Genomic DNA, 18,703 nt, shown 5'->3' on the forward strand with positions numbered 1-18,703 from the left:
TCTCAAAACCTCATAGCCAATCTGTCAGCAAACCTGTTGGCTCTACTTCATAATACATCCAGACTCTGGCCTCTTCCCTCTGCCTCTACTGTTACTACCCTGGCCCACTACTACTGACATTTTTCACCTGGACAATTATCTTAGCTTACTGTTAGTGTCTCTGCTTCTGCCCTTGCTTCTCTGTGGTCCACGATCAACACAATTTAAAAGAAGTAATCAATTTAAAAAGTCAGATTATGCAACCCATCTGCTCAAAACGTTCCAACAGCTTCCTGTCTCAATCAAACAAGTCAAAATTTCTTTCAGTCATCTATATGACCTCCTTCCTCTGTGACCTCATGCTATTCTCTCTTGCCACACTGCTATTTGTCAAATGCGAAGACCTGCACGTCTTTGTACTGGCTGTTCTCTTCATAGAAACATTCTTACTTCAGGCCTCTGCATGACTTTCTCCTCCTATTTCAGATCCCCTCAAATGTCTGCTTCTTGATTAGGTCTTCTCTGACCACCTTATTTAAAAGTGAAACTTGCCCCCCAAAACCTGGCACTCTCCATTCCCCTTCTGAGTTGGTTCTTCTTTTTCTCCACTGCATTTGTTTTCACTCCCAATATGTCACATATTTATTGTCTATATCTCCTTACTAGAATGCAAAATTATGAGTAAGGACTTTTGTACATTGTGCTCAGTAGTATAACATCAATGTCCTATTACATAGTAGGTACTCAACAGATAGTTGTTGAGTGAACAAATGGATAAAAAGGAATAGGAGAACCAGCGACTGAAAGATCTGTATGACTGAAGCACATAAAGTTGGAGAGTGGTATGCTAGGTGAGGTGGAAAGGGGCCAAATGACATTAGGCTTTATAAAGAAACTTTGCCTTTAAGATTAAAGTAAGACATCACTACATAGTTTTAAGAGAAATTTACATTTCAAAAAGATTATTCTGGCTGCTGTGTGGAGAACCAATGGAGAAACCCCAGGCTGAATAATCACTATTGCAATGGTTTTGGTAAGAGATTATGGCAGTTTAGAAAAGACTGCTTATGTAGATGCAGGGAAAAGGATGGATTTGACGGGTGTTTGGGAGATAAAATCGATAAGACTTAACAATAATCTGGCTACACATGTATGAAGGTGTAGGAGCAAATTAACCAAGATGGTGGTGGTCAAGCTCTCTTGCCTCCACGGCCTCTCGCTATTGCCCCATGTTTCGTAAATACATGGTTATGTAACAGCTGAGATCACTTACAGCAGTGCACATGCAGGTCAAGATGTACCCGCTTGGCCACCAGCCACTTTTTGCTCTGTAAACACATATAAGCTCCATCTGAAAAGCCGTTGCAGCTACATTATAGCTGTGTCCACCGGGTCAACCATGAGAGAATCCAGTGCGTCTGCTGTTATGGTTGCTACGCCAGTCAGGAGAGAATAAACGTATCTGTAGTTTCTATGGCTCCTTGAGCTTTCTTCCAGCTTTCCTGCTCGTGCCTTGCCTACCCTGGGCTCAATGAACAGTGTAAACAGTGAGGCACAGTGAGGCAGAAGCACATTAAGAAACCAAGAATAAAGATTAGATTTCAAATTTTCATCACAAGTGGTTGGAATTATCCTAAAGCGAAATATGGAACACTGGAGAACAATCAGAGGTGATAACCATGCATTTGGTTTTAGGCCTGCTGAGTTTGAAGTGCTTGTGAGCTATCCAAGACCTATCTTGGAAATGCATATAACAAAGCTCAAAGGTAAAGCTGGATGGAGTTATACATTTAAGAGTCATAAGTGGTGGTGAAACCACAGCTACGAATGAGATCATATTCAATTACACAGTAAAAAGGAGACTTGGACTTAAGAAACTACCCTACACTTTGTGGGTTGAACAAAGGAGGATGAGTCCGTCAAAAAGAAAAGAAAAAAACAGCTTTTTTGGATTCTGAACCATACTCATAAGTTCTCTTTTTTAAAAAAATTTGATTTAAACCAGTAATCTCAGAATGTTGAAGGCTTCCCAAATTAAACCAATTCATCAGAACTCTTTTCAAAGATAGGTCACTTTCAGAAACCATCTGGAAAATTCACAGTACCATTCTACTTGCTGCTTGAAAATACATCAATATACAAAAAGATATCTATTCCAAAATATATACGACCTCGGCTTATTGCAGTTTCCTGAAATTACCTTCTCTCTCTTTTGCTCAGGGCTTCACCATATGCTGTTCTTCTGGCCCTCTTTCCCCGCGATGAAGATTTCCCTAACTTTCCAAAACTTGGCTAAGTGATCTTTTTTCTGTCCATCCCAATAATATGTCATAGTGCTGTATGTTTAATGTGTATACTGTGTGTTTAACCATTAATTAGATGTCTTTTCCACTGTTGTATATTTAGTACCTAACAAGGCTAAATTTTTAGAGATACATCTATTCTGCAACTTTAAACAGTTAAAATCTAATTTGGTTATCAGTCCATTGCCTGGCGTGCAGCTGTCCATGGGGTCGCAGAGTCAAAAAGACGGAGCGACTGAACAACCACTGCTGCTGCTGCTGTAAGTCGCTTTAGTCGTGTCCGACTCTGTGCGACCCCTTAGACGGCAGCCCATCAGGCTCCTCCATCCATGGGATTTTCCAGGCAAGAGTACTGAAGTGGGTTGAACAACCACTGACAACCGTTCAAACGTTGACCTTCCTCTAGAGGAATGACTCAAATGGTAACTTGTAAACAAACGATTGAATCTTTAAAACATACTCAATTTTGGAGATTATTTTCATACGGTATCCTTAAGGCCTGCAAAAATTCATATTTAGGAATACCAGGGATTCTTTCCCATTGAGTCTCATACAAAATGGATTTGACAGCTCTCTTTGAATGCCTGGCTTGGGATGTCAAAAATTTCAGCAAGTAAAGCACAGAACACCCCTGCACAATGGCAAACAAAGCCCGCAATTGCACAGGGATACCCAGTCCATCACGCGCGAGCCCGCTTGGCAGGACGGAAGCAGAGGCAGCAGCGTGGAGCACCGGTTTCCACAGCATCCCCCTTGTCTGGCCTTACGCCGCACCCTCCGACCCTCAGGGTAGCGACCATTCCCAAATTCTCTCCTCGACGCGGGAGAACTGGGCACCCGGACTAGTCCTTCCCAACGTAGATTACTCATAGAAGTCCCTGGACTAAAGCTTACAGTCCTAGATGGCTCGGTTTCTAAACTAGAGGAAATGGAGGAAGGGAAAAAATCTGTCAAGGAAAAGTGGCAGCCAAGCCCACAGTGCTCACCAAGCCGACGCTCTCAGTCAATCCTCGTCAGCGCTAACCGTTGGCTAGCAGGCCGCCAAAGGCAATGTCGCAGTGGCTCTTGGGGGCTGTAGTTTTTGTCGCAAACGAAAGGCGCAGACAGCACCCAAACTACCTTTCCCAGAAGTCAATGCGAGCACGCCCTGCTTCTTTAAATCTGGGGTTTGGCGTAATAAAGACAGCGTTCTTATTTTTAGACTGACCTTAAACTTAGATTCAGGCACTTCCAGGTGTACGTCTGTGCACACTTTCTTTTCCCTGTTTGTGTTGTCTGTGATAGGTACTTCAACCTCCCCTTACTTTCTTTTTTTCCCCTTTTTCGGTCCAAAGAAGCCAAACGCCAGGGGATTGAAAACGCTGCCCGGCGCAGATTAAGTGCCTATTAAAGCGCATGCGCCTTGCTTGCTGTCACGCTTGCGTAGCAACCGGCAGCGGTTGGCGGCCGCGCGCGGACCTGGGGTCTGGAGGTAGCCTGTGGGTGGGCGGGGCTTTTTCCAATGGCTTTGCCTCCGCGGGTCGCGTCTACTAGGGCGGGGAAGAGGGCGCAGGGGCAGGGGCGGCTCCTGGTTTGTGCCGGGAGGAGAAAGGGGAGGGGCTGGGGGGTGAGGACCCCATCTTCCCTCCCCGCTCCCGCCCTCTGGGCCGAGCCCCACAGATGAGGCTGGGCGAAGGGGCGGGCTCTGCGCCGCGGACCCCGCAGCTCCGCCAGCTTCGCGGCCCAGCCCTGTGCTCGGGGATTGCGGGGCTGCCCTGTGCCCGTCTGGCTTTGGAGGCGGTGGGCGGTGGACGCAAGGATTGGAACAGAAGCGGCGTCTGTCCAGGGCACCCGGAACCGACAGAGCAGGAGACGCTTTTCCTCCAACGCTACAGAGACAGCGGCTGCACAGGGCTGCCGCCCCCCGGGAGCGTCAGGGTCTCTGGCCGTGGCGGCCAGCGAGCCAGGGTTCCGCAAGCCTTCCCAGCCAGCGCCCGGCCGAGAGGGAGGAGCTGCAGAAGGCGGGGACTGGTGCCGGAGGAGGGGCGGGGTGGGAACGCTCCCGAGAACACCGTGGCTGCACTGACAAAAAACACCGAATGGCTGGAGAGCGTTCAACTGTTACCAGCCTTTTTGGGCAGAGCACGGGTTTGACAGCTCCTCAACGTGAGGATATCCGCTGACCCCGCGGGTCGCAGAAGAACACTTTCCCGACACTGGCTGTGCAGCAAAGCCAGCGCTGTAAGGTTTCAACTTGCCAACTTTTTTTTCCAGTCTCTGGCCAGAAGACTGCCCCTCTGGGTAGGAGAGGGCGAGCTCTGTCTTGTAGCTCGAAGAGACGCTTCTGGTTCCAAATGTCACCCAGACGTGTTTTTTCATGACGATTCTAGTTCTCTGATTTCATTCTTATATTTCTCGTTTTAAAAATATAAAGTGCTTTGGGGGGCATGCTGAAAGTTAACTGAAGACGGCAAAGAAAAAACTCCACGGTTGTCATGGCTGAAAGAGAGAATGAAGTGAGATGGGATGGACTGTGCAGTAGAGATTCAACTACTAGAGAGACAGCTCTGGAAAACATTAGGCAAATCATTGTGAGAAAAACCGAGTGTCTTCGTTTGGTGAAAGAGACACCTTATCGTCCAGCAGACGGCCTTTCAAATGCGGTTTCTTTGGATGGATTGAATAAGCTTCTTGCTCATCTGCTTATGCTTTCTAAGAGGTGTCCCTTTAAAGATGTGAGAGAGAAAAGTGAGTTCATCCTGAAGAGCGTCCAGGTAAGAAAGAGCATTTTAAGTACAACTGTTTATCTAGTACAGTGACGTTTACTTGCAGATAATCACTTTGTAATTGCTTCAAGTAAGTTGTTATATTTGAATTACCTTAAATTTAGAGTGTTCTGTAAAACGTTTAAATTGGGGTTAAAATTGGACAAGGTGAACTAATTTTCAAGTACAACTAAATAAGTATTGTCTTTCTAGAGAGTTTTAGCAGAAATGCATTCTTCCTGGGAAAAATACGTGAAAATTACAGTTAATTACAAGTAAATACTTGCATTTCTTTACATTCATTTTTACATGTTGTTGGAAACTGTAGCCAGTATGCTTTTCATATTGTTACAAACAATGTTCTATGTGGAAAGTTTCACGTTATTAAAAGCTTCTAAAATGATAAAGGATATTAAATGTTTCCTAGTCAGCTTGTTCAAGATAACTGGTGAAACAATTTTCTCTTGTTCTTAAAAACAAAACAAAAAACCCCAGAATCTGTTTCCTAAATGCAACCTTTCTTTTCTGAAAGAAAGAATTATATAAATAATAAAAGCCCATGTTGTAAAGGAGCTGACATCTGCAGATTGAAAAATTGGATCCAGGTTGAGTGACTGATAGACTCTTATGGTCAATTACTTAACTAGCTTTCTCTGTGTTTGCCTAAGTTTGATTCTTTTCTTTCTTACATACATTTCTATTTAAGTTGTAAAAGATTAAGAATGTTTCCTTCTGCTTGTACATATTGAGTTTATCTTTTTTTATTTGAAGGTTTTTTTTTTTAAATAAGGTTTTTTGGAAATTAAGAATGGTCAAAATGCTCTTTATGTTTCTCTGTCTAAATTACTCAATTCACATGTGTTCAAAGTCATGGTACGAGAAGTTTTTTAAATGTATGATTTACTTGGGTATATATATATATAAGCTAAGATGAACAGTTTTTCTATTCTGGTTTGAATTCAGTTTAAAGCAACAAAAAAATAATGTGCATAAAACAAAGACTCTTTAAAATCTTAGATATTTTTTTTCACAAACAGTGGAAACAATTGTTACAATTTACATTTATCCAGAGTTACTGCTGCTGCTGCTGCTAAGTCGCTTCAGTCGTGTCCAACTCTGTGCGACCCCATAGACGGCAGCCCACCAGGCACCCCTGTCCCCGGGATTCTCCAGGCAAGAACACTGGAGTGGGTTGCCATTTCCTTCTCCAAATCCAGAGTTACTAGAGAGGAATTATTATTCCAGCACTTGAAGTTTACCCTTTTAAGCATCAAGTTATTTCTCTATCTTAGTGACGACAACAACCATTTCTTTTTTCATAATGGGATCATCATTTTGCATATCAAGTACGTACTGTTGTACAGTTGAGGGTGGAATATATGTATAGGACTCTGTGATCCACTTTGAATTTGTGTGTTCAATTTTTATAGTTTTTCTGTCCCTTCCCTTGCTGTCAGTATTCTTCATTTCAGCCTCTTCTTGAATGCTTTATTTTGCTACTTTTAAAAAGTACTAGAATGGGAAACCAGATAGCCAATTTTGTTAAGAGTTAGATTGAAAACTGAAGTAATTAGGCTCTGGAGATTACAAAGTCAAAGGACAGACATAATGGTAAGTAAATGGGTACTGGTATTAAACCTGGGCTCAGATTCTCCTCCTTTATTAATATACTATATAACCTTGAATGAGTTATTTGACCTCTCTTAGCTTGGATTTCCACATCTATAAAATGGGTATAATAATACAGAGGTGTGTTATTATAGTAAATTAATATTATAAAGGAGATGTAAAATGCCCTATATGTAATGTATACTCTTGTCCTCTTCCTTATTTCTTAAAAAACATTTATTTATTTGTCTGGATGGGTCTTCATTGTGGCACTCAGGACCTTCAGTCTTCCTTGAAGCATGTGGGATCTAATTCCCTGAACTGGGACCTAAACCCAGGCCCCCTGCATTGAGAATGCAGAGTTTTAGCCACTGGACCATCAGGGAAGTCCTTCCTCTCCCCTTTCATAAATGAAATACATGGACTATGTGATATGTATTTTAAGACTCATTCATTCTGCAAAAGGAAGCAAGAATCTCTACTATGAAGTTTTCCTGTCAGTTTATACCTTCATTTTCATCTCTGCATCTATTGTACGTCATTCCAGCCACAATTCTAACAGGCGCTTTACTTATGTTGGGTTATAATCACATATTTATGTGTCTGTCTCCCCTAGGAGGGCTAAAAGTTCTCACGAGTATTGACTGGGACTTGCAAGCTACTAAATAAATATTGTGTCTTAGTCTGAATAGGTGAAGTTACTATTAATAGATATGGGATTTTCCATCCCTACATCATTCATTGCTGCCTTCATTCAACAAATGTTAATTGAACCCCTGCTAAATACCATTCTAAGAACTGAGAATCAGTGGTAACAATTTTGACATTCTACTGAAGGGAAACTGACCATAAAGAAGTAAACAAACAATGTAATTTTAGATAATATAGGAAGACTTCCCTGAAGAGATGGCATTTAAGCAGAAATGAATAAGTATTATCTAGGCAAAAATGAGATTATGAGGGGGACATTCCAGATGTAGGGAATAATATATGTGAAGGCCTCATGGTAAAAGAGATCAGGTGAATTTAGGAGTGGAAAGTAATGCAGTTTGAGGAGAGTGTGAAAGTTTAAATACATGCTTAGGAGTCAGAGCTGACTCCAATACTTTATTAACTCTACAACCTTTGGTAAGTTACATAATCTCTCCTTGACTCAGTTTTCTTATCTGCACAATGAGGATGAGAATAGTTCCTGCTTAACAAAGAGAATAAAATGAAATAATGCTTACAAAGCATAGCACAGTGCCTACTGCTAAGTCGCTTCAGTCGTGTCCGACTGTGTGTGACCCCAGAGACGGCAGCCCACCAGGCTCCCCCGTCCCTGGGATTCTCCAGGCAAGAACACTGGAATGGGTTGCCATTTCCTTCTCCAATGCATGAAAGTGAAAAGTGAAAGTGAAGTAGTTCAGTCATGTCCGACTCTTAGTGACCCCATGGACTGCAGCCCACCAGGCTCCTCCATCCATGGGATTTTCCAGGCAAGAGTACTGTGCCTAGCAAATAAGAAACACCATAAAGCTAGGAATTCTTACTGTTTTTAGGCAGGAGCCAGAGAACAGACCATGTTAAGAGTTATAGACTTCATCCTAGGAACAATGAGAAGCCACTGAGGGACGCTGAGCAAGATGGTGACATGATACATGGTGTATTAGAAGCATCACTTTGGAAGAAATTTGGAGAATGGATTTCAGGGGTCAAGACTGAATGTGCAACAGTAAGGAGGTTGTTCACTGCTGCTGCTAAGTCGCTTCAGTCGTGTCCAACTCTGTGCCACCAGGCTCCGCCATCCCTGGGATTCTCCAGGCAAGAACACTGGAGTGGGTTGCCATTAGTCCAAAGCAAAAATGGTGGAGTAGGATGTAGTAGACAAAGTGGGAAAAGGTGACTAGGTTTGGGAAGTAGTTAGGAGTTAGAAACCATTGGATATAGTATTTAATTGGATATAGGAGATAAAGTAAAATGAAGGATGGCTCTAAAGTTTCTAGCTTAAACTCCTTGGTGAATAGTTAAGTCATTTCAGGAGACAAGAGTGGTAGAAGGTTAATTTAGGGGAGTGATGAGTTCTGTTTTACACAGGTTGAATTAAGTTGCCTTTGATAAATCTGATTAGAAATAGCTCTTAAAGGGATTTCTGCCCCTGACACCACTGTTCTACTTCTGACATTGATATCTCTCACTTTGCCAGACTTAACCTGTCCTCCACCTTTCTATCCATCCTCTCTTTAATTGCAGAGCTCTTTATCTAAAACAGAAATTTGACCATGTTTCTTTCCTCCTGAAAACCCCTTAGGTTAGAATCTAAACTTCTTAATGCCTAGCATCATCTGGTCCATACTTGATGCTGCACCTTCACTTCTCCACACTAGCTTCACAAGGGAAACCAAGTAATGTAGTGCTCCATAATACCTTCTGTTGTTTATTAGTAAGCAGCAAAAGCCGAACTGTATTTGCAGTTTTTGCAGCTATTCCTGATGGCACCCTTAATTGCTATAGGTCATGTTGTCAAGGAGACATGGTAGGATGGATTCAACTCAAAATGATTAAACATGTAAAAATGGGCACTTTGAGAGGTAGCATTCTCTGTTTGTATTCCTATTCTCAATTTATTGATTTCAAATCAACATACTTAAATCTGTTCAACACATTTTTGAGAGCTCTTCTTTGCTAAGCAGTGTACTCAGGAGTGAAAGATCAATTAGATTTATTCCCTGCTTTTGAAGAAGGTCTTCTGTTCTCATAGAAGGAGTTGTGCTGTTGTTAAACCTATAATACATTTTGGATATGCTTGATTCCCTAAGCAAAGAAATGGACTGGCCCATTATACTAGTATAGTCTACCTGTGAGCTATGGTCTTTATGATGCAGGAAATTAAGGGAGAAAATGTGTGTGTATATATTCATCAAAACATCATGAGGTGTATCTGGAATAGCCAAGTACTTTTTCAAGAATAGTCATTTGATCCTTTTCATTTCTGTACCATGACAAAAGAAAACTTAGACTTTCTTATATGTCTGCCAGCAATGAACATTGTCTGAAAGTAACTTGGCTTAAGGTAGAAAATTTAGACCATGCAACAGAGTATTTGTCTTTGTTATGTGGGATGGAGGAGACTTTCATTTAGTGACGTGATTGTTAGCAGCATCTCCCCACCTGCCCAGGGAGAAATGAAACTTTAACTGTTGGGTATGGTGCACATTTATAGTTGTTAAAGTTGCAGTTGAAGTATCCAGTTGGTATCCATTGGGTAATATATAGTTTGTGGGTTTAACAATAGAGGTTAATAAATCTCTTTTTCACATGGTGAGTCTGGAGGTTGGGCTGTTTCAAGCTTGAATGATTCATTAGCTGAACTACATTACCCTTTTGCCTTTTATCATTTTGTTCACCTTTGCTCAGTGTAGTAAGGGCTGTCTTAGCTCATGGTTGCAAGGTTGCTACAGCAATTCCAGGCAGCATGTGCAGTCATTGAACATTTTCAGCTTAGGAGGAAAAGAGTTTTTTCCTGTATATCTATCAGGGAAGAAAATTTTTCCCCAGAAGCCCTCCAGCAGTGTCAAATGCCCTTTACCAAGCCAGTAACTGGCAACGAAACTGGGCATTTATGTTTTTGGTTTGGATTAATCCACATCCAGCCTCTAAGAGCCAGGAGAGCCCCCATCTTGAGAACAAAGATTCCTGTTGTTGAGGAAAAAGAGGGATGGAAGATAGGTTTAGTTAGAGGCTGTCAATAAAACTTATATTTAACTAGATAATATATTGCATTGGTCAAGTTATAATTTAGATTCTGTAAGATTAGGAACATAACTAATTTATAATGATTCTATGAAATACAACAGATTGGGAACATTCTAGAAACAGATTTGGCCTTTTAAGATGATTTTGTTTTTATTTCTGTTTTACTGCTGTGACTAGTCAAAGTCACACATTTAAGGTAGTCCATCTGAAACATTCACTGCTGACTCTTATGTATCACAGCAGATATGAAAGTGCTCTTTCAGTATCTACACTGAGTTTCTTCCATATACACTGGTTTTTGGCCTTCCTTACTTTACTGATACACTGAGAACTCAATCCCTTTCCCTCAGAAAGCTTACTGGCTTGCTTCTCTCCTCTGTGCTTCCTCTTATTCCTATCTCTGACCACTTTCTTTGCTTTTGAGCACAGAGGAGAATACTATCTACCCTCAGGTTGTCCGGACTTCTTTGAATGAAAAATGTAAAGAAATTGAAGCAAACCTTTAACTTTTTCCCCTAAATGGTTTGAAAACAAAGTGAAGAGCCTGTGTTCTTTTTAGCCACTGGCTTACAAACATGAATAGTAGCTACGCTCTCTACCCTCAGTGTCCTCTTGAAATATATAAATCATCCTGTCCTCTTTCTTTGATTTGACTTTTAAGAAAGATTGAAACTAACAAGGATTCTTTTTTTTTTAAGTTTTCAGATTTCAAATATTTTATTCCTGTTTTAGTGTCCCAGATGGTCTCTAGCATAGAAACAAAAAGGCAGAATGATTAGTTCTTAGAATAGTTTTTTAATGTAGTTATTGTTTTGTTTATAAATGGGATATAATGTTTGGTAGGAAAATGGGATGTTAAATATTTGCCTATTAGATTTCAACTTAAGGTCTTGGATAGTCTGTATTAGGAGGACTCCCTGAAAAAATAGTTTAGCTTAATTAGAATTATTTTATCTTTAACACTTTGTGCCCTTAAAGTACTATACAGATCATTCATGGAGTAAAAGACAGCAAATAGATGTGCTGGTCTTTGTTTTAGAGTTATATTAATTTTCTTTTTGGTAAGCCATTAGAAATTTGCAGGATATCTTTTAACTATTTGAGTAGATAATAACTCAGACAGCCAATTTAAAGATTCGTTGAAACTTTGATGTGACAGAAAATAGCTGCAGACTCTTGGGTCTAATGAAGAGTTAGTGATCAGAGCCCTATTTGGTGTTATGTCTTCAGTTCAGGTCAGTTGCTCAGTCGTGTCCACCTCTTTGCGACCCCATGAACCGCAGCACTCCAGGCCTCCCTGTCCATCACCAATTGCCGGAGTCTACCCAAACCTGTGTCCATTGAGTCGGTGATGCCATCCAACCATCTCGTCCTCTGTTGTCCCTCTCTCCTCCTGCCCTCAATCTTCCCCAGCATCAGGGTCTTTTCAAATGAGTCAACTCTTCGCATCAGGTGGCCAAAGTATTGAAGTTTGAGCTTCAACATCAGTCTTTCCAATGAACATCCAGGACTGATCTCCTTTAGGATGAACTGGTTGGATCTCCTTGCAGTCCAAAGGACCCTCAAGAGTCTTCTCCAACACTACAGTTCAAAAGCATCAATTTTTTGGTGCTCAGATTTCTTTATAGTCCCAACTCTCACATCCATACATGACCACTGGAAAAACCATAGCCTTGACTAGATGGACCTTTAATCATAAATAATTTCATATCTAAAAACAGTGTTTATAAGTAGCAAATTAGCAGGTACTGGAGGAACCAGAGACATGGGAAATTTTAGAATTTGTGGAAGGACAGGGGAGATACTGGTGAAGGGAAGGCAGTGCCTAAAATTCATAAAGAGATGAAAGTTACGCTGGACGTATGTCAGTTCGTATGTCCAGCTCGTACTAGCAAGCCTCACCAAAAGTTATAATGTTCTTTGTCACAGTTTCTCAAATCAGTCTATTTTTTTCACACCATGGTAAAATATTTTCTTTTTAATTGAAGTCAATGGAAAAAAGGATTTACTTTAACCCAGCTTTTCTAGATCATATTTATTACATTAAGAGAGAAAGACCTTAATTAACCTTGATGATATGACCTAGTACTTCAGTGACACTGGCACAGTATACTCTGGGGCACCTGAGGATTCTTCAGAATATTTGATGATGGTATTACTGCCTGCTGCTGCTAAGTCGCTTCAGTCGTGTCCAACTCTGTGCAACCCCATAGACGGCAACCCACCAGGCTCCCCCGTCCCTGGGGTTCTCCAGGCAAGAACACTGGAGTGGGTTGCCATTTCCTTCTCCAATGCATGAAAGTGAAAAGTGAAAGTGAAGTCACTCAGTCATGTCTGACTCGTAGCGACCCCATGGACTGCAGCCTACCAGGCTCCTCCATCCATGGGATTTTCCAGGCAAGAGTACTGGAGTGGGGTGCCATCGCCTTCTCCGGGTATTACTGCCTACAAAGGGCAAACTGGAAATTTAAGTCACACTATGGCAACACTGGGGCTTCCCTGGTGGCTCAGAGGTAAAGAATCTGCCTGCAATGCAGGAGACCCGGATTCGATCCCTGGGTCGGGAAGATCCCCTGGAGGAGGGCATGGCAACCCACTCTAGTATACTTGCCTGGAGAATCCCATGGATGGAAGAGCCTGACAGGCTACAGTTGTAAAGAATCGGACACGACTTAGTGACTAACACACAAACATGGAAACATTATTTTATGCTTTGCTTTTTTTCCTGTTGGTTACTATACCAAGTTAAACTAATGTCATTAAAGATACATTTACCATGACATTTGTGTATAGAGTAAAAAGTACTTTAAAAGATTCCAGGTTTTTTTTTTTTTTTTTAATGGTTTTTCACTGAAGATACTTAGGAAGTTTTTGTAGGATGACTGCTAGGACCATTTATTGGATTTTCACAGTAGCCATTTTTATTGCTGAAAGCATGTGCACTACTAATGGACTGTCACCATTTGTGACATGAAAAGTTTATATGAAAAAAACTTGTGAAATTTGGCTGTGAAAGAATTGTCTTCTCATATTCTAATCTCTCATATAATTACTTAAAAGAATCTAATTCAATTGCAATGAAATCTGGAATTACCTTAGGAAAAAATGAGATACTTTTAGTGTTATGCTTTAAATTTTACTCTTTTTTAATTTTAAAAGGGAAAGGTCTTCATAGGTTTATAAATTATTACTTATAAAATTACCTTCAAACTACTTCCTAAACTTTTAAACCATACTAAAGGAAAATAAAGTTTATGAAGTGAGTTTTGTTAGTCTTATTACCCAAATAAACTTTCATATATACATATTCATTAAATGAATAGTATTAGTGTTTTAACTTAAATATATGTATGTTTTTTTAAAAAGTTACCTAGGATAATTTGTCAGTCCTGTGTGTAATGGTTCAGTAAAGTCTAATTAGAATCTTAGTTTACTCTTTCTCTAATTAGAATTTTAGTTTACTGGTAAAAATGAGCATTTACTGTTCTGACGCTTTAGTGTTTGACAGGCATTGCACAATCATCTTTAAACTTTACATGATTTCATTTTCTAGCAAGTTGGCAGGTGTTAGCTGTCTATAATTATAACTGAGTAATTTTTCAAATGCTATTCATAGCCTAAACACAGTAAGAAATTCTTCCGATCATGTGATAAAGACCAAGCCTTGCAAAATAGTGGTAGGGTGATATGTTCAGTGGTACTAAAGGACATATTTAAGAGAAGCCTTTCAAAAGTGATTTAAATGATAGGGAGATGGGTTTTCTCAAAAAATAAGATCTCTCAAAGTCATTAATAGTGATTATACCTCACCAAATTAAGGTGTGTCTCTTTTTTCATCTAACAAGTAATGCATAATTTGACAGACTTAAAGGATAAAATCTATATTCAGTTTTGTTGATGACAGAGATTGAGTATAAGAAATAATTGAAATTTTATTGAGGCAGTATAGATTTTACCATTGAACCTAGGGACTGATGTCTTTTCAGTTTATGCATGAGGTATTTACTCTGTACCTGCTATATGCCAAGCACTGCGCTTATATATCTTTTGACATATCAGAGGAAAGGCTGTAAGCTTCTCTTAATTTTAATAATGATTCGACTTTAAAAACAAGGGAAGCTATTGCTTTCTTTTCCTTGATTTTTTTTCTTTTCTTATCTTCTATTTTAAATATACAAGAGTTTCACTTTGACCAGAGATGCTACTTCAGAAGGTTTAAAGATCGGGGATGTGCTTTACTAGCTATACGCTCATGAATAAATTAACCTCTGTAGTCTGTTTCTTCATCTGTGAACTGACATAATTTTAATAATATGCCTCATGATGTGATTATAAAAATTAAAGATCATATTGGTAAAGCATTTTGTTAACTTTAATATACTGTACCAACTTAATTACAAATAAATTTTGAGATTATTCATCTGCAATATGTGGGTAATAACAATACCACTCTCATAGGGTAGTTTCAAGAATTAAGTGAACAATTAAGTGTGTAGAAGTGGGCATGGTTCATAGTAAGTGCTCAGTAGATATTGGTGATGGTGAATACTGATGATAATGAAGGTGAAGATGATGAACTTATCTAGGTCTTTTAACATGAATCAAACTCCAAACTGGCATTACTTTAGGATTATTATGTCATATATCCCACCTTTTGTGTTCACATGTATTTACACCTCTAATTGCCTTTTGTATGGTAAATTTTAATATATTAGCTGATTAATGCTGACCTCCACTTTACCCAAGAGTGCTTCTAACCAACCACTGCACAGGGTAAGTGGTAGCCTTACCCAGAAGCTTGCCTTATGAGTGAGGCAGATCTGTGGCATCCATCCCCTCCTTGGAGTTGTCTCCCTTTCTAGTTTGTCAGCCTGGCACCGGTAGGGAGGGGCTGCAGGCAGTTACACGTGTCATCCGGATGCTTCACTGCCAAGGCCTATGCTTTAATTATCTGTACAACAATAGGAGAGAATGGTCAAAACCATGAGCTTTGGAGTTAGTCAGACCTGGCTGTAAATCCTACTCTGCCAAACTTTGTGACCTTGGGCAAGTTATATAACCTCCTTAAGCCTCAGTTCCCTCCCAGAGTTGTGAGGATTAAATGAGGTAACATGTGCAATGTTTACTGTAACTCAGTAAGCACTCAGTGAATATTAACTATTAGTCTTCTGATCTGCCCTCACAGTGTGATTGGGGGAGCAGAGATGGGAAGTTGAGCCCTCTGGTACCATCTGTCCTTTAGGGGACCAAGTCTCTGGGATACTGGAAAAGTTTTAACCTGCTTTCAGGGCCCTTGGCCCTATAGAATAGCAACTTAGAAGAAATAACACCTCTAGGAACCAAGGTAAGGGTTTTGTGAATATTGTTTTAGCACTCTTGGAAACTGATTTCTCCCCTGAGATCATGCTCATTTATTATTCCACTTAGGAACATTTGACTTTCCAATGTATCTTCAAGGATATAAAATATAGAAAAGCAAATGGTGGCTTGTCAAGCAACTGAATCCTCTGTGCCTCGTCCATTCACGTCTGATACTTCAGGCGAGTTTGCTGCAGAGACTGCTTGCCTTGAAGGTCTACTGAGGAGATTAAAGCTGCACCATCAGTGTTCCTGCTCTGCATCCCTCAATGGGAGCTTGAGATATTAACCAAAAAGTCCCCAAATGGTCCTTTCACTCTTGTGGGATAACTGGCCTGGCCTAGACAACTTGATATGATTTTAGAAACAGAGTAACTAAGCAAAGATTACATTGCCCTAAAGATACCCCAGAAGTGACAAGGCTTGAAGAGATTTTGTACCATGTTTGATTTGAATTTGCTTCATTGGGTGTGGCAGGTGTCTTTCAGGTTCCTGATCTCCCATACCTGCTCCCTGCCCACGCTCTGCCACACATTGATACAAAGTTATCTTTTCTTCAGCAATCTCAATCTTTCTAGTTTTGTAGAATGTGTATTTTTGAATGTAATAAGGATAGGCATTCTGTATGTGAAACCTAGTTCTTAACTCTCTTCATATATTCTTAACCCTTTTCATTTAATCTTTACCACACTGTAAGAGTAGGTATTATTATCCCCATTTTATGCATCAGGAAAAAAAAAAAAAATCAAGGCTCAGATAGGTTAAATAACTTGCCCAAAGTATCATAGCTTAGTAAGAAGAAGAGCCAGGTTTCAAACCCAGGCAATGAGACTCCAGAGTCTAGGCTTTTCAATGTTATACTGCATTATCTGAATAAAACTTTAATATCAGCTTCCTAATAATGAAAATATATAATGTTTTCTTTTCCAAATTATTTTTCCTTCAGGATGAAATGTGAAACCACATTTCTCAAGTATTATTGAATTGCATATCAAATTCCTTTTAAGCCCTGACCCATCTTGAGATTGTATTTGAATCCTGATGAATCTTTGTGTTTCACTGTGGCACATAATTTTCATTATGTCGTCATTATAAATTTCAACTGATTGCAAGAAGGTGCTAGACTGTGATCTTGGAAATATGATATATAAAAGGCTTATCTTTACATTAAGAGATTACCAAATAAGATGATTTCTTTAGTGAACTGCCTAAAAGAAAATTTGGTATATTTCCATGGGTAATAGACTCAAGATTAGCTTTGAATGTTAAAAGAGCATTCTCCTAGCTAGTTCATTGTTGCCATGACAGTGCTGGCAGTGCAACTGTTGTAGTAACTCCTTGCAATGATCTTATTTTAGACCCTAATGTTTGCAGTGCTGAACATCCCCTTCCCCGCCCCACAAGTAACTAGTGGAAAAGTACTGGTTTTATAACTGGCTTATGGCTTTGTAGCTGAAAGACTGCACTATTGTGGGCTTAAAAAAAAATAGTGTAGGAGTGTTGAGTGTTTTTCCCGTGGATTATAAATGTTTGAAATTTCCCAAAATATGGTATTGCATTACATGTCATACAGCAAGTTGTTTACAGCTAAAAAGAAAAGGGGCCTCTATTGTCTTTTTAAGAAATCGAGCCCAGATTATATCATGACTTTGAGCTCGTGTATTAATAGAAATCATTTTTCCATTTGTATGTTTCATGTGCATATTTTAAAGTCTTTAGATTGTTTTATTTAGTTATTTTGGAAAATTATCATTAGAATCATAAAGGATTATGTTTAAATAGTGTAAAAGGTATTTTCTTCTTGTCCTTTCCATAGTTCAGCATTTATCTGATTGAATTGGAACATTTTAATCTTGATTTCTCAAATTATGAACTAGAGTTATGAAATGATTTTAAGAAATTACCCAATTTGAACTGTGTACTTAAACTAACATAATTGTTTAGGCATTCTTAGCTTTGTTGCCTGTAAGTTATAAATTCGATTTTTAAATATTTCATTGATATTTTCTAATTGTAAACCCCATTATAACTATACTTTTAAGCACAAAATATTTTCAAACCTGTAATAGTAAGTGCCATTTTGTATACTTTTGCATACCCTTTATTAGGTCAGAGTTTTGGTATCCATGGCATGTGCACTAAAAATACAGTATAGCATGATGAAAATAATAATTATGGCAGTAAATCTTATCAAAGAAGATGAAAAGTCTAAATATTATACTTCTTTCATTGGTGTGACAGCTATAAACAAATGATTACATTTGCTTTTTTTTCCCCTAAATGCTGTATTAAAAGTTTACTTCATCTTCCATAGATGCTGAAAGTTTAAACAAATCTTGTGTGATTGGGCCTGTACTGAGTGTTGGAGTATGGGTGTCTGGCAAGCCCTTTTCTTTTTTCATTCTAACATACACATTTCTAAACAAAAACTTGACTCCAAGCTAAAGTTGTGTTTGGCTCTTCCATCAGGCAATCAGTATTTTAACCTTTATTTTATTATTATTAGTTCCTTTAGTGCATTTTATTATTATAAATAAATCCTTAGTGGTGGTTGTTCTGATTAAGATTCTAATTCCAATTTATACCGGTGTTTGGCTCCTTCTTTGAACTTGGAAGTGGTTGTGTAGTCAAATGTGAAGTCAAACCTGTACTACATATTTGTATTGAATGCTTTTTATTTTTGGAACAAAACTAAATTATAGTTCTTTTTCCTTTCACAAAATAATTAATAGCAGGATTTTTTTCCCTGAACCTCAGTATACCTCTAGCTGACCTCCCTCTCCATTCAAAGCTGAAATGGAAATACTTTTTTAAAGTAAGAATTCATTTAGAATTTTTCTTTGTGCCTAACACTGTTATGAGATATAAAGAGAAGCTGAAAACATCACTACTATCAAGAGTTTTGCAGTGATTTGGAGAAAAGAGATTAAGAACAAATCAACACTTTCACTAAAAATGTTAAATTTTATGATAGTG

General features: G+C 39.2%; 2 protein-coding genes across 7 annotated transcripts in view; one reads left to right on the top strand and one right to left on the bottom strand.

Moving 5' to 3' along the window:
• CEP57L1 (centrosomal protein 57 like 1) overlaps nucleotides 1–3,639 on the bottom strand; it is a 98,814-nt gene extending 95,175 nt beyond the window's left edge. For 2 of the 6 annotated variants that reach the window (XM_070376503.1, XM_070376502.1), the window contains exon 1: nucleotides 3,490–3,639. Coding sequence is in view for 2 of the 6 variants with exons in the window: in XM_070376501.1 (XP_070232602.1) it covers nucleotides 1,253–1,330 (78 nt within the window). In the remaining 4 variants the exon portion in view is untranslated. Of the gene's footprint in view, nucleotides 1–1,252; nucleotides 1,459–3,268; nucleotides 3,382–3,489 lie in introns of those variants that run through there. The other 4 variants (XM_005905843.2, XM_070376504.1, XM_070376501.1 and 1 more) reach the window with 4 other exon arrangements.
• Nucleotides 3,640–4,406: 767 nt separating this feature from the next.
• SESN1 (sestrin 1) overlaps nucleotides 4,407–18,703 on the top strand; it is a 127,373-nt gene continuing 113,076 nt past the window's right edge. The window contains exon 1 of the mRNA XM_070376499.1: nucleotides 4,407–5,035. Coding sequence (XP_070232600.1) covers nucleotides 4,757–5,035 — 279 coding nt within the window. The 5' untranslated portion in view covers nucleotides 4,407–4,756. The remainder of the gene's footprint in view (nucleotides 5,036–18,703) is intronic.

This window comes from Bos mutus, chromosome 9 (genome assembly GCF_027580195.1).
Source record: "Bos mutus isolate GX-2022 chromosome 9, NWIPB_WYAK_1.1, whole genome shotgun sequence".
NCBI classification, from domain to species: domain Eukaryota; kingdom Metazoa; phylum Chordata; class Mammalia; order Artiodactyla; family Bovidae; genus Bos; species Bos mutus.